This window comes from Phoenix dactylifera, chromosome 7 (assembly GCF_009389715.1).
Source record: "Phoenix dactylifera cultivar Barhee BC4 chromosome 7, palm_55x_up_171113_PBpolish2nd_filt_p, whole genome shotgun sequence".
Classification (NCBI taxonomy): domain Eukaryota; kingdom Viridiplantae; phylum Streptophyta; class Magnoliopsida; order Arecales; family Arecaceae; genus Phoenix; species Phoenix dactylifera.
Genome location: NC_052398.1, coordinates 570022 through 583861, shown reverse-complemented (window position 1 = coordinate 583861; position 13840 = coordinate 570022). Strand labels below are relative to the sequence as shown.

At 41.8% G+C, this 13840-nt stretch overlaps 1 protein-coding gene across 1 annotated transcript; it reads left to right on the top strand.

Annotated features, from left to right (window-relative positions):
* The first annotated feature begins 8611 nt into the window (after window positions 1-8611).
* On the top strand, window positions 8612-12681 carry LOC103722619 (protein SMAX1-LIKE 4). Its single transcript, XM_008813235.4, has 3 exons — window positions 8612-10163; window positions 10790-11015; window positions 11110-12681. The coding sequence occupies exons 1-3, from the start codon at window positions 8914-8916 to the stop codon at window positions 12613-12615; spliced, it is 2982 nt and encodes a 993-aa protein (XP_008811457.3). The 5' UTR covers window positions 8612-8913; the 3' UTR covers window positions 12616-12681.
* Window positions 12682-13840: the final 1159 nt, after the last annotated feature.

The following is a 13840-nucleotide window of genomic DNA, read 5'->3' as shown; positions in this document are numbered from 1 at the left end:
TTCCTTCTTTTTTCCCCCTTCTTTTTGCTGCTACTCTTCCGGGGAAGGTTCGCTTCAACTTCAATCCTTGTGCACTATGAGCCTGTCTCGTAACAGCCTCATTCATATCTCTACTCACACATTGTATTTTTTTCTTTCTTTCTTTCTTTCTTTTTTGAGGTATTACATGCATGTAGTGCTGTTTGTTGTAGCATGCAATGCACAGACAAAGACACAGAGAGAGAGAGAGAGAGAGAGAGAGAGAGGTATGTCATCTTATATTTTAAGTCCCCAAAAGGCAGCTGCCATGTTTGCTTGTATGCTTTTAGGGCTTTCGTTCCCAGAGGCATGCTTTTACCCATGCAGTATCGCTCTCACCTCAGGTTCTCACTTTATTCTCTCGTACAAACCTCTCTACGCTATGCATGCCTTCCCCCCCCCCCCCCCCCTAGACTTCACTTTTGTGAACTGTCCCGATGTAAAGTGGCCTTGAATCACTGCCTAGCTAGTTTAGATGACCACAAGTCTGACGACATTTCATTTGGCGATCTTTGATTGTCTTGTGCTGTGTGGGCGCTCACGAGCGAGTGCGTGCTTCCATGAAGCTGCTTTTCCTTCCTCTTTCCTCTTTTCTAAGTTAAGGCTAATACAAGCTTAGTTACGTCTTTTCTACTGTCAAGTAGTGGTGATACATTCACACTTAGTTGCATCGATCTATTCCAATACGATCTTTCATTACGTAAACTATAAAGAAATGTTGTCATACTCCATCTATATCTTTGGTCAATCCCCGCTCCAGCATAGTGTTAACATGTCAAGGTCAAACTAGGGAAATTATCTTGCAAAAAAAAAATTAATTTTATGAGTAATTCCAGCAACCTTTGCAAGTTGTGCAAACACAGAGATTTGAGCTTTCACTCACAAAAAAAAAAACACAGATTTGAGCAAGAATATGACTAAGGTACCATATCATTGCGATCCGAGCTAAATCACATCATTTCTTTTCTTCACACCTGCAATACTATCGGTGTGAATGTAATGCATGATTAAACTTGATCGGAGTGAGATTTCGATAATTTTGAATAAAAAATGAGCCATGATACATCAAACGTCCTACGTAAGATCAGTGCTTCGAAGATTGGTCAGGACCATTCTCCTCTAGAGAAAGATTTAATATTCTGATTAAGTTAAATAATATGAGTAAAAATGAAGGAATAAAAGGGCCACTTCCAGGATTCTGGGAGAAGCGATCATAGCTTGTTACCATTTTCCATCTTGCATGCATTAGATGGAAACCCTTTGGTCTCTTTCTTCTTTTTTTTTTGTTCTGGCTGTATTTTCTTATTAAGTATTAACCCAGAGATTAATTGTTTTATCGGGACCCACCATATGGTCAGAGCGGTCATAAACACCTTTCGGACTTGAAGGGGAAAACGGACAAAGAAATTGGCACGCCGGACCAAAACAAAATGGGAGCTGCGGAAGACGGGAAAAGGCGGTCACAGAACTCATGTAAGCGTGAAGATAACAGTGTCCACTCGAATTTGACGAAAGATTCTGACGTACACGGCTTTGCAGTTAAGCTTCAAGCTTTTTATTGGCTATATCAACAGACGTCATCTCGGGCACATATGCGACGTATTGAATGTTAGTTACATTCGGTATAGAAATCGGCTCAAAATATCGAATGTTACTGCATTTTTTTTGAATCATACCGGTATCAAATCGGTATGATATGATTTATCATGTATCATTCAATTCAATATAATATGGTGCATATTGGGCTATGTGAAGGTGTGGGCCATCAGACTAACTTTTAGGTATTTTGTTCTGGGCCGTCAGTTTAGATGAGCAACGATCGACAAAACGATGGTTTATTGCACTCAAATATCGTACAATCTTTTTCATTTCTGTGACGTTAATGGGACATAAAAACAGCACCTAAAGGCCTAAACATATAAGACCGGTAAATTATTAGTTAATTTGGTGCCACAAAAGCATGGGATACATCAATACATCAATATGCTTGACATCACTGCGTGCGTACTTTGAGTGCAAAAGGAAAGATAGCAATCCAACCACTTTCATTTTATTTATGAAGATGGTAGGGGGAGGGGAAAAAAACTAAACACCACCACTCTTCAAAAGATACATAGAAATTGTAGGAGTCAAAAAGCAAAAGAACCGGCAGCACAAAATACAATCCAAATTAACAAAAGGTAAGGACCTAGTTGAAGTATGGAATCCTGAACAATATTTGGAAACGCAAAGAAGTCATTTGGACCAGCCTCTTGTGAGTCTTTATCTCTTAAAATCAATTGCAGAAAAAGAAAAGAAAAGAAAAGAAATCATAATTTAGTAGACTGTAGATTCCCGAGGTTGGAGGACAATGAAAAGGATGAAACGATGGGCATATGATACATATTGTCGGGACGCTTGTCTAGAAAAGTTGCTTGCTTTCTGTTCATCCGGTTGGCTTTTATAGTTTTTTGCTGACTCTTCTCCTGCCACCAACTTATACTTGAGATTCAAATCTAATTTCTGACATTCAAATTTAACCTTCCCTTCTTTCTGAAACATCCCAGAGGCCTGTCTTCACTGCGAGGCTACAAACTCTTACGCTATCCTATGAAGACAACACCGTTAACATCAACTTTTGAGGGCCGTGCATTTTCCCTGCATTCACTTAATCCTCTCTCTCTCTCTCTCTCTCTCTCTCACACACACACACACACACACACACACACACACACGCACGCACACACGCATGCATGCACTTAGGTTGTAGTTGGCATGTGTGATGTACATGGTTTACACGAGAAGAAAGAAGCTGATGGATAGCCACAATCTTATGTGAAGTTTTCCTCAAAAAAAGATAAGTGAAGTACATTTGATAATTATATTAACCATTGAATTTTTACGTCTCTTTCTTTCTTAATTGCTTTAGAGTGAATATAAAGAAGCTTTTTTTTTTGTTCTTTCTCAAGAAAAAAATTCTTTCTCGAAAAAAAAGTGTTTTTGTTATATGAAGGGCAAAATTATTAATGGGAAGGGAGGCACATGGCTCAACAATGAAGAGGTGCTCAGAGAAACCAAATGCAGACGAGCGGAGGCCAAAACCAAGTGCTGGAAGTTCATAGGCTGCCGGCCGTACAAGTTCGCTGTATAATAATTGAAACGTCATAACTCATGATAACAGGATCATGATAGGCTTTGAAATTAAGCATCTCCTAAATGATTAAAGGATCTCTGTTTTTGAGTCTTAAGAGATAGAAAAGAATGTGTGGCTTTGTCCTTGATGAAACACCGAGTACTTGCGAAAAAAAGTTGCAGATGATATTGAATAGCTCTAAAATCAGAAAAAGCTAAGCCACTGGGTCTACAGTAGAATGAACAATAATCTAGAGACAATCTTATATAGTGATCCTGAAATTTCCCATATCAGAAAGCTTAATTTGGCTCTGGTACATGGCTGAATGTAGAATATGTCAAGCTTTAAGATTTATGTTTATTAAATGGAGCACATGGTTAAGGCAGGCAGTTCACCGTTCACTGATGCATTTGAAAGCCACTGCAGACCCTTTGGTTCAAGAGGATCGCCTCCGGCTTTCATGCATCGTTAATAAAAGAAAATGAGACTTAAATTTTGCTTCTGTAATTCTTCTACCTTCTAATTTTTTGAGAAAGATTCAAGTCGAGCGCATTGAGGACAATATCCTTTTTCCTCAATCGGATCACCCTTAACAAATTTCAAAGCCCTCTAGGTATTCCTCGTCTTTATAGTAGAAATAAAGTTTCCTGTCACTCCCACATGTCAAACCATGCTTTCTGTCGCTATAACATTCACTAAAACTTATTGTAAGTTTTCTTATACGAATATTTGTCAGCCATGTTTAAAAATTAATTGTATTGTCAAAATATCTAAACATGGATTATGGGGGAAAAATATGAAGTTGGATGGTCATACTATTGCAGGTCAATTGGAGATGGTAATTCACGCAAAATACGAAATACCTTATCTGAACAATAAAAGTCACTCCTGGCTATATTTATACTTTCAGCTGTCTATTTCCAGGACATGATGGGTATGTTCATCCAAAGGTGAAGTTTTCATGACCACTCAGCCTTTTGCCCCTGTATATATATATATATATATATATATATATGCAAGAACTGCTCAAGAGAGTGCATAACTAAATCATGATTTCCCAAAGCTCAGAAAGCTACTTGGGGCTACCCTCGTATGAGGAACGGCAATATACCCTTTTGTGGTGCTTATGGTGAAAGCACTCAACCACGATTCTGCTGCTCTGTAATGCTCTTACTTCGTCGAAACTGAAGAAAGAGCGCAGTAACCTCAAGGTCCTTTCCTAACATTTTACTGAAAGTTACCATGTCCGAAAGTTCCCAGAGTTACCACCCATTCAAATGAATGCTTTTCGATCCATAAAGATACAAAGGCATACGCACCTTTCTTGTGAGTTAGGAAACTACTTGATTTGCCAACCCGCCTTTTCGGTTGGGTTGGCACACCTTAAAACAAGTAAATCTTCTACAGGACCAGCTATTATGTTCTACTCATTTCTCAGTTGGAAAAATGCGAGGCCTGTCTTCCCAGCCTGCATGCAGTGGTACAAGGAAATTGGTGCTTTATACCCCAACCCTGCCTTGAAGAGAAGAACTACAGCAGAAAAGGTTGCACAGCTTATGTCTCATTTAATTTCTGTCCTTCGATACAGCTATAGTTTTGTTCAGCAGCAGGTGAAGCAGAGGAGTTACCCATCAACTCTTGTAACTTTTTTTTTGTGTGGTGAGATTTCTATGTTACCATTGTACATTTCTGCCATGAGCCACAACAGTTCTCTAATGCCACATGAGTACGTCTGCTTGGAGCTGAAAGTGTTGGATGCTAGAGTTGGCCTCGTACTTCTTTCTGTGATATTTGTGCTACAACCATGGCACATCCATGAATCGCACAAACTCTCCCATGCCTCGTGGTATTTCATCCGTGAAAAAAAAAGGGGTGAGCTTTTGGTATACCAGAGTTGGCCTTGTAGCATTCCTCTTCACCTTGGGAGTTGTGATTAGTAAAAGTACTTTTTACCAACTTGGAGCCATATTGTTTTCTGTCCTTATTATTCACTATGGTACTATTATTTGGAGCTATGGGATTTGGAAGTGCCTTTTCTGCCTCCAATGCTATTAGAGAATATTTCTCTAGTTCTTATAATTACTGTCTCTCGTTAAGGCATGCATTAATCTGGGAAGAAAGTCCTTTGGAATAATTACACTCATTGTGAGGTGGTAATTGACCGCGAAAGATGAATATTAACATAGCTAGCAATCCTGCCATCCATTCGGAAACATTGCATCTTAATATATTCTTGAGATAAATAGACTGCAACCAATCATACGGTGACCATTACTGTAATGTAACTTTTATATAGACATTTTGAAGAGGATGTATTGAAATTTATGATATGAAACAAGAAAATCCAATCTTTGAGGAGACATTCATAGATACTATTAACTCGACATCAACCCTCTGCAAACGATGCATCCGATATCGCCGTCATGCGCAGAGCTGAGGAAATTACATTGGCAGTGAGCCCTAAGGTTACAAATTTTTAGCCATCAACCTCGCTACATTGTTGAAGTTTCCCTTTGTTCAAGTCACACAGTGCCTCATCCAATTCCTACTATTTGCTTCCTATGCTTCCAAGTCTGTCATGACCATTCTCATGAAGGACCACAGGGAGAGGAAGCCACCATCCCAGTACTCCAAACTCCATCCATTATAAGTACCATACAATTGTAGGAAGGAGCCCTTTCACGGGTTTCAAACGGTCCGAGCCTAAAAGACTGGTCAAAAAGCAACCTACCTAGAAGAAAAGGAGCATAAGAAAGAATAAAGAGCTCTGTGAAACATATCTGTATGCTTTTAAACATGCGCATTGAGCTTCTAATCAGCACACTCTTCGCCTTTCCCCTGTTAATAGAAATGGGTGTTAAACTTCTAATAAATTCTCAGTTGTTTCCCCAATACCACATCCCATCATGACCTGTTCGTTTATTCCCTATACTTTGTCTTTCATCACACATGCCAAGCGTAAAAGATATCTCCATGACAAATGTGATTTTTCTTGGTTTTGAATTGGAGAGGTAGGTGGTACCACCACTGCATCACATTGATATTAGAAGTGGCCAGTGGGGTACCCAGGGAATGGGGCCTTCCTGCCTTGTCTCCCACAAACCCATCTCACCTAAGTTAAGGCATTGTATGTCCTTGGTCCTACCAACAACTAGGTTTCTTTCTCAAGGTAAAAAGAATAGTTTGATAAAAAGTAATTTTTTTTTTCTGCTATTGATTTCTATATGGAAATTCTTGAACGTACCAGCATTATATGACATGTCCATTGAGACCATGAGCAACAATTACCTCTCACTAATGGATGGGTAAAATATTATAAGTATACATTAACCATGATAGAATCTGGAGGAAATATGGGGATAGACAAGTAGTGGTCGCATTATCATAAGTATGCATTCATGATGAGATATATGCATGCAGAAAAATGCATGTTGTACTTGTAAAAAGCTATGCAGCGCATGTAGTAGAAGATTTTTCTGAAAAAGGCCCGCTTAATATCTTAGCAGTATGCAAGTAATCTGTTCTTAACTACATAAAGACTTCTATCTTCTCCATGGCTAGCAATTTCCAATAAATACAAGGACAAAACAAGACCATTTCGATTCCAAACCTGTAAAAGTATATAATATCAAGCATTCTATTTCAAAAAACTGGACGTAAAGAATCTACATGAAAAAAATCAATAAAAGTGAAAAAATCATGGCAGATTATTATTGTAACATGTCACCTTTTCATGGTGTCGAAACACCACTGCCAGCAGTGGCAATTAAAAGATCTAAAAGAAAAAACATGTATTTATGAATATATCACCCATTATAACTAAGGGCTTCTCATCGTTTCGAAAATGATTAGGGGTGGCTAATACTGCAACAAACAATCTTTTTTTTCAGCAATATGGTGACAATCAAAATTATAAATAACCAAGTGCAAGGTTTAAGAAGGGAAGTTGGTATGGGACAGATGGAGATTAGAGATTACATGACTTTTGAAGGGTCTGAAAAGAACCCAAGCTAATGTAATGCAGAGGAGAAGACATAAGCTTGCTTTTTGGGGTACTTTGGTGGTGAGGGGAGGGAAAGAGAGGGAATATAACACTGTCTCTCTACGAGGATTCGTGCGAGGGGATTCCTTTTTCTTTTGAGACAACGAGATAGCACTTACATGGTCATTCCAACTGAAAAGAAAAGGTGGGACACCAAAACACTTCAACACATATATATGCGTATAGAGTTATTAAAATCGTATGTATGTGTATAAAGTTAAAAGAAAATTCCTTGCTGCTTTAGCCACGCTTCCAACCTTTCTTTTTTTCATTTTATTTATTTTATTTATTTTTACCTCTGTTCTGCTTTCACTTTTCGTTTTCTTTTGAAATTTCTGATGGCTTTGTCCTGCTGTTGAAAGAATGATGTGGTAAAGGAGGGAAGGCCTCTGAACTCATTCGAACTGCGGGTCCCATTTCTGCTACCTTTCTGAAAGCATGCGTATAAGAAAAATCTCACCATGATTATATTTCTGATAACACTCAGTAGAGTGGTAGTATATTTGCATGATCTTCTTGTAAAACGGGAAGATCTTCTTCAACAGTTTTTCAATATATCAGCTGCATGTAAGGGGAATTAGCGCCCCAAGCATTGTGAAATCCTATCCAATGGCATCCTAGACCTTGTGCTTCATGTGTTATGGCTTTAGATTCTACCCTAGGCTCTGGAAGGGATATCTCTATTGTTCGATTGTGTAATCTCTGCTTCAGCGGGTTAGTTCGGTTTGATTTAAAAACAGATGCAACTTAGAATGATCAAAAAATTTATCTTTGCGTTTTACACAGTATGGCAAATTCCACAAATTTCTATCAACCTTAAATGGTGGCAAGAAGTTTGCTGGTTTCCATTTCTTTTTGCTGCGGCAAATCACAATAACCTGATAAAATTTCCGGAACTCTGATAAAGCAAATATTTCTTAAATACATTAAAAAGAAAAAAATATTTAACAATTAATAATGTCATATGCATGCATATACTTTCTTATATGTATGTATGTATGTAGGTGCGTATGTGTATATAGGGTCGCCATCTTGCTGAAGCGATCTTCTCTTAGATAGAACTACAGTGAAGGAGGTCATCTCCGCGAGATTCTCTCTTTTTTTTCTTGGTAGGAACTTCCCATGAGATTTTGTCCTAACTATCCCATGAGTGGGTTCTTCATAAGTTGCCGACTATTTTGGCCATCGTTTCTCTAATGCGTGGAGGAGCGCCATTCGGATGCCTTTGGCTGTGGAGCGATAAGGTGGCGAAGCAAACATTCTCTTTGTCCTTCCATTAATTTCTCGCTGATAGATTCAAATTATCGTGATACATCAATACCAAACAACAAGAGAACAAAGAAGGACTGAAATTAAATATGAACAAAGTAAAAAAAGGCACAGAAAGAGAAAGCGAGCATCTCCTGCAGTGGAAAGAGAAAGCAGCAGCAACAGATGGAGAAGGAAAGCTATTGAGCTTATAAGAAAGAACGAAGCTAACCTATCTGTATAAAGCTTCCCCTTCTCACTTCTCTCACCCCTTCCCCTTCCGACCCTCCCATTCCCGTCCCCTCAACGGGTGGTAATCACTACCCCTGCCCTCAAACCAAGTAAAAGAGAGTGGTGTTACCAAGTTTGGAGGAAAAAGAAACTAAAAACTAGTAAAAACAAGCAGAGGAAAGCTCTGCGAGGAATTGCCATAGGAGCTCAACAGAGCTGCTACAACTTTGGGGTGGTGGGGGTTGGCGTTGGGGGCCAAGTAATGCGCACAGGAGCTTGCACGGTCCAGCAGGCCCTCACAGCAGAGGCTGCCTCAGTTCTCAAGCTCTCCCTCAACTTAGCAAGGAGAAGAGGCCACGCCCAGGTGACCCCTCTCCATGTTGCTGCCACCCTTCTGAGTTCCTCCTCCTCCTCTTCTAACCTTCTAAGAAGAGCCTGTCTCAAGTCCCACCCTCATAACCCTGCCTCCCACCCACTTCAGTGCAGGGCTCTCGAGCTCTGCTTCAATGTGGCCCTCAACAGGCTCCCCACGACCCCACCCCCCTCCTCCTCTGCCTCCTTGTTCCACTCCCAGCCTTCTCTGTCTAATGCCCTCATTGCTGCCCTCAAGAGGGCTCAGGCTCACCAGAGGAGGGGCTGCATTGAGCTCCAGCAGCAACAGCAGCCTCTTTTAGCCATCAAGATAGAGTTAGAGCAGCTCATCACCTCTATTTTAGATGACCCAAGTGTGAGCAGGGTGATGAGAGAGGCTGGTTTCTCCAGCACCTGCGTCAAGAACAACTTAGGAGAAGAAAGCTCTGTTTTAGGCCAATCCACCCCTCCCTTTTTCTTCGGGTCGCACAAGGAGATCTTAAGCCAGGGAAGTTTCTGGCAGTCCCAGTTCTTGAAGCCATCTTCTGAGATAAACCCAGTATACCCACCCTCCCAAAAAGAGGATTTGAGGGTGGTCCTGGAGGCGATGGTTCGGAAACAGGGGAGGAGGAAGAACACTGTGGTGGTGGGGGACTCTGTTTCCATGATAGAAGGGCTCGTATCTGAGCTCATGGGCAGGGTGGAGAGAGGGGAGGTCCCTGATGAGCTCAAGCCTGCACGCTTCATCAAACTCCAACTATCTTACGTTCACCTTAGACTCATGAGCAGGGGAGATGTGGACATGAAGGTGGATGATCTAAGGAGAAAGATCTTCTCCTTAGCTTCAGATAGAGTTGGAGGGGGTGTGATCATCTATGCAGGGAACTTGAGATGGGCTGTGGATGAGGAAACCAAAGATGGACAGGGCTTCAGGCCAGTGGAGCACATGATAGGAGAGGTGGGGAGGTTGCTATCAGAGCTTACGAGCAGCAATGACAATGGTGGTGGTGCTGCGACCAACAGGGTGTTGCTGTTGGCCACTGCCAGCTACCAGACTTACATGAGGTGCCAGATGAGGCGGCCGTCCCTTGAGGCCCAGTGGGCACTCCAGGCGGTGGTGGTTCCCTCGGGTGGGCTTGCACTGAGCCTCCAAGGTCAAAGGTTAGTCCACCAACCAAGAGATTCTTGTCTCTTTCATTTACTGATGCTGATTTCCGAGTGTCAACTTCGCTGTTGTTTCTATGAAAGGGAAATGCAGTGTGTGATTTCTTCTTCTTCTTCTTTTTCTGATGAAAGATGCAGTGAACCATGTTGTTTGGTTCCTTCTACTTGTTCTTGGGTTTGGTTTCATGGTTTGGGACTAGGACCACCTTAGAAAGGCTTCGCGGGCACGGTCATCTTCTTTTATCTTTCGCTGGCTATAACCTGCCATTATTACATAGTTTTACTCTTAGAAACATTAGTGCAATATATCTATGTTCTATATAATAAGCTGCGACTTATAACCATATCGACCAAATCTGATGATATTCTGAAAGAGTGAAGATGAGACATCATTGGAGATGTTGTTGTCTTACATGTTTATTATAATTTTCCTCCAGTGGTATCACCTTAGTGTTTCAATTTTGAACCCCCAGAAAAACAAAAAAATCACCAATACGGTTTTGTAATTATTCGGTAATAATATTAAAGAGGAAGAACTAGATCTCAAAACAGGAAGATATTACATGAGACTTGAGTAATTAGCTTATTTGAGTTCTTTTTTACTTACTGCTCGTGCTCTACAGTGGCCAAGATCCGAGGATGACAACACTCTCTCAGTATCCATTCCAAATGCTAGCATCCATTCCAAACCATCACGAGGAAGAAGAAAAGCTCATGTGCTGTGCTGAATGCGCTTCCAATTTTGAGATGGAAGCATCAGTTTTCAAGTCAGAAAAGAGGGACACTGACAATGTCTCAAACCACTTGCCAATTTGGCTGCAACCACATAGACCACACAGCCATCACAAGGTAAAGAGATGCAAGAATTTTACCCCTACCACATTGGTTTCACTTCAGACCTCGACTTTATGAGTGAGTAACACCTGCGCCGTATTGATTTCAGGATGCATTGCCTGAATTGAGGAGGAAATGGAACAGATTATGCCAAAGTCTTCATCATGGCCGACATAACCAGGCTCATTTGTATCCACTCCTCGTCACTCAAGGCCTCATTGCAAAGAGCTGCACTCATCATGCTTCATCCCATCAATGGTGGCCTGCAAGCTTACCTCACAACCCGAACAAATTCTTCGTCGAGCCTCATTCAACATCCTTGCCCGAAAATGCACTGAAACTCAATGGTGGGAGTTCCAGATTTGCATTGCAGATTGAAAATGGAACTGGGAGCTGGCAGGAGAGAGATGCCGCAAAGAATTGGCCTTGTGAAGTGAGTTTGCGTTTTGTCAAGAAGCCAGCAAACCAGGAGGTGAGGACTACTCTGGCTTTGGGCAGCCCTCTGTTCTCGGATTCGGCAACATCGGACGACCAAAGAAGAGGAGCGATGGCAGACCCACAAGAGTTAAGGCAGCTACTGGAAGAGAACATCCCCTGGCAATCCGGAACCATTCCTTCAATCATCGAAGCGCTGCATGATCGCAGATCAAGTGAGAAGAAGGGAACTTGGCTACTGATACAAGGGAACGATCACATCGGAAAGAGAAGACTAGCAAGGGTAGTTGCTGAGATATTTCGTGGATCCTCTGATAGGCTCGTCCAGATTGACATGAGTAAATTGGCTAGCAGAGGTAGCTCGTGCACTGATATCTTCACAGAAGCCACCAGAAAGGACCAAAAACGGGTGGTACTTATTGAGGGCATCGAACGAGCACACCCCAACTTCATAAAATCGATGGCCGAAGGCCTCAGAAACGGGTTCTCCGGGTACGAATTCAGTAGAGAAGCTGGCCTGGCTAATGGTTTCTTCATTCTAATTACATCGAGCTCTACCAAGTTCGACGATGATGACGAGAATCCTGATGCTGTCCTGAAGATGAGGTTGTCGGTTGAAGAGAGCAAGAGTCCCCATGATCTCAAAAGGAGGCCCGAGAGGGAATTGCCGAACAAATCGAAGAAATCGAGGACAGAGGAGAGCGGTCTTGACCTGAACCTCTGCGCTCAGGAGGAGGAGGTGGACCAGGGGGGTGACGAAGAGGATGGCGTCCCCAGTGATCTGACCCACGAGACAGACGCTGGCGATCCCAATCTCCCATATGGGCTTCTTGAATCATTCACGACTCGTTTCACCATGGATGCAAGCCCCGACCGGTTCTGCCGGCTGTCGGAGAGCCTCCTGTCGAAGCTCCACCGGGCGTTCGAGGAGGTGGCGAGCAGCGGACAAGGGACGGGGAAGTTGTGCGTGGATCGGACGGCGGTGGAGGAGCTGATCATGGCCTCTGGTTCTTTCCTGGAGAGCTTGTGGGACAAGTGGGTGAGAGAGGTTTTTCGAATGAGCTTGGCAACGGTCAAAAAGGGCGGGAAGGTGAGGCTGGCTGTGGAGGGCAAAGTGGGAAATGTGGGGGAGTTGGGTTTCCAGGGTTCCGCCCTCCCTCGCAGAATTCATGTGGACTAAAGCGCCCATCTGTTCCTCTCCCCTCTGTGCAAAAAATTGAAATGGCCAAATTGCCACCTTGTAATCTTTTCTTCTTCTTTTTTTTTTGGTATTTTTCCATTTTGAATGACTAGTCCATTTTAAATGGGATGGGTTCGGAACCCATCCCATTTAACAGGCTAGATCAAGATGCTGAACCGGTCAATGGACCAGATCTCGATTCTGCGGCTGAGTTAGGTCAGAACTCAAAGTTGGGTCAGATCAAGACGGCCTAAACCATGGTCCAATCGGGGTCTTCCTTGTGAGGCCCCGAGTAGCTTTTGCCGCAAAAGAAGGAGAAGAAGAAGGCAGAAAGAGAGGCCAACTGAGCATTCTCAAATCTTGGATCTCAATTTCACAAACTTGTGTTCCCAATTATATAACAGTAGGTTTATAAAAATTTAAAATTCTAATAAGAGTCTCTATAGAAATAAAATACTGAATTTTTCATAAAATATTGGATTCTAGTTTTAGAATCCAAATAAAAATAAAATTTAATAATTCTTAGATAAAATAAAAAATTCTAATTTTATATTTGCGTCTAATAAAAATATATACCTAAATTTCTTATTAGACGGTCAGCCCTCTATCAATACCTCTACTTAAAGGACAATAAATTGGAGCCACATCTTCTCTAGGTTAAGATAGTTTATTTTTTTTAATAATGGAGGTGATGTGAGCTAGAATCAATCCAGGATCAAATGGGCAAAGAAGTGATCTGATGGCATTCGTCATACTGCCGAGGACTATCCGTTGGCACAAAGTTTGTCATCAGAAGTATTCCAGTGCAGAAGGATCTGACAATAGAATACCTTCCAGAAGCCCTAGAAAGCCTCTGAAGCAATCTGGTCCTGCCCCAACTGAACTTAGCTTGACAATAATGCATACACCATCCATTAGGATTCTGGCAGCACTAGGTTCACTGCACAAACATCAAGTGGCCCAGTCCAAGGCAAACAAAGAGCTCAAGAAATCAAATGGCCACTGCCACCACCAGATCCATCCCGATGGCAACATAATTGTCGTTCGATCCGATCTAACAGCACTAGATCTACTGTTAGAATGAAATTTGCTCTAGAAACACTCCACAGTGAGATAACTTGTTCTGATGGTCTTAGAATTTGTTTTTCGAGTTTTGGTTGAGCTTTGAGGATATCCACTCATCACCAATATTGTAAGGGCACCAAAGCCTGTAAATGCTGTTCTA

What these genes read in the sequence shown, in the direction of transcription:
- LOC103722619 (XM_008813235.4), top strand. Translation starts at nt 8,914, where the DNA reads ATGCGCACAGGAGCTTGCACGGTCCAGCAGGCCCTCACAGCAGAGGCT. An exon ending in CTGAGCCTCCAAGGTCAAAG is followed by an intron (nt 10,164 to 10,789) that starts GTTAGTCCACCA and finishes CGTGCTCTACAG; the next exon opens with TGGCCAAGATCCGAGGATGA. An exon ending in GACCACACAGCCATCACAAG is followed by an intron (nt 11,016 to 11,109) that starts GTAAAGAGATGC and finishes TATTGATTTCAG; the next exon opens with GATGCATTGCCTGAATTGAG.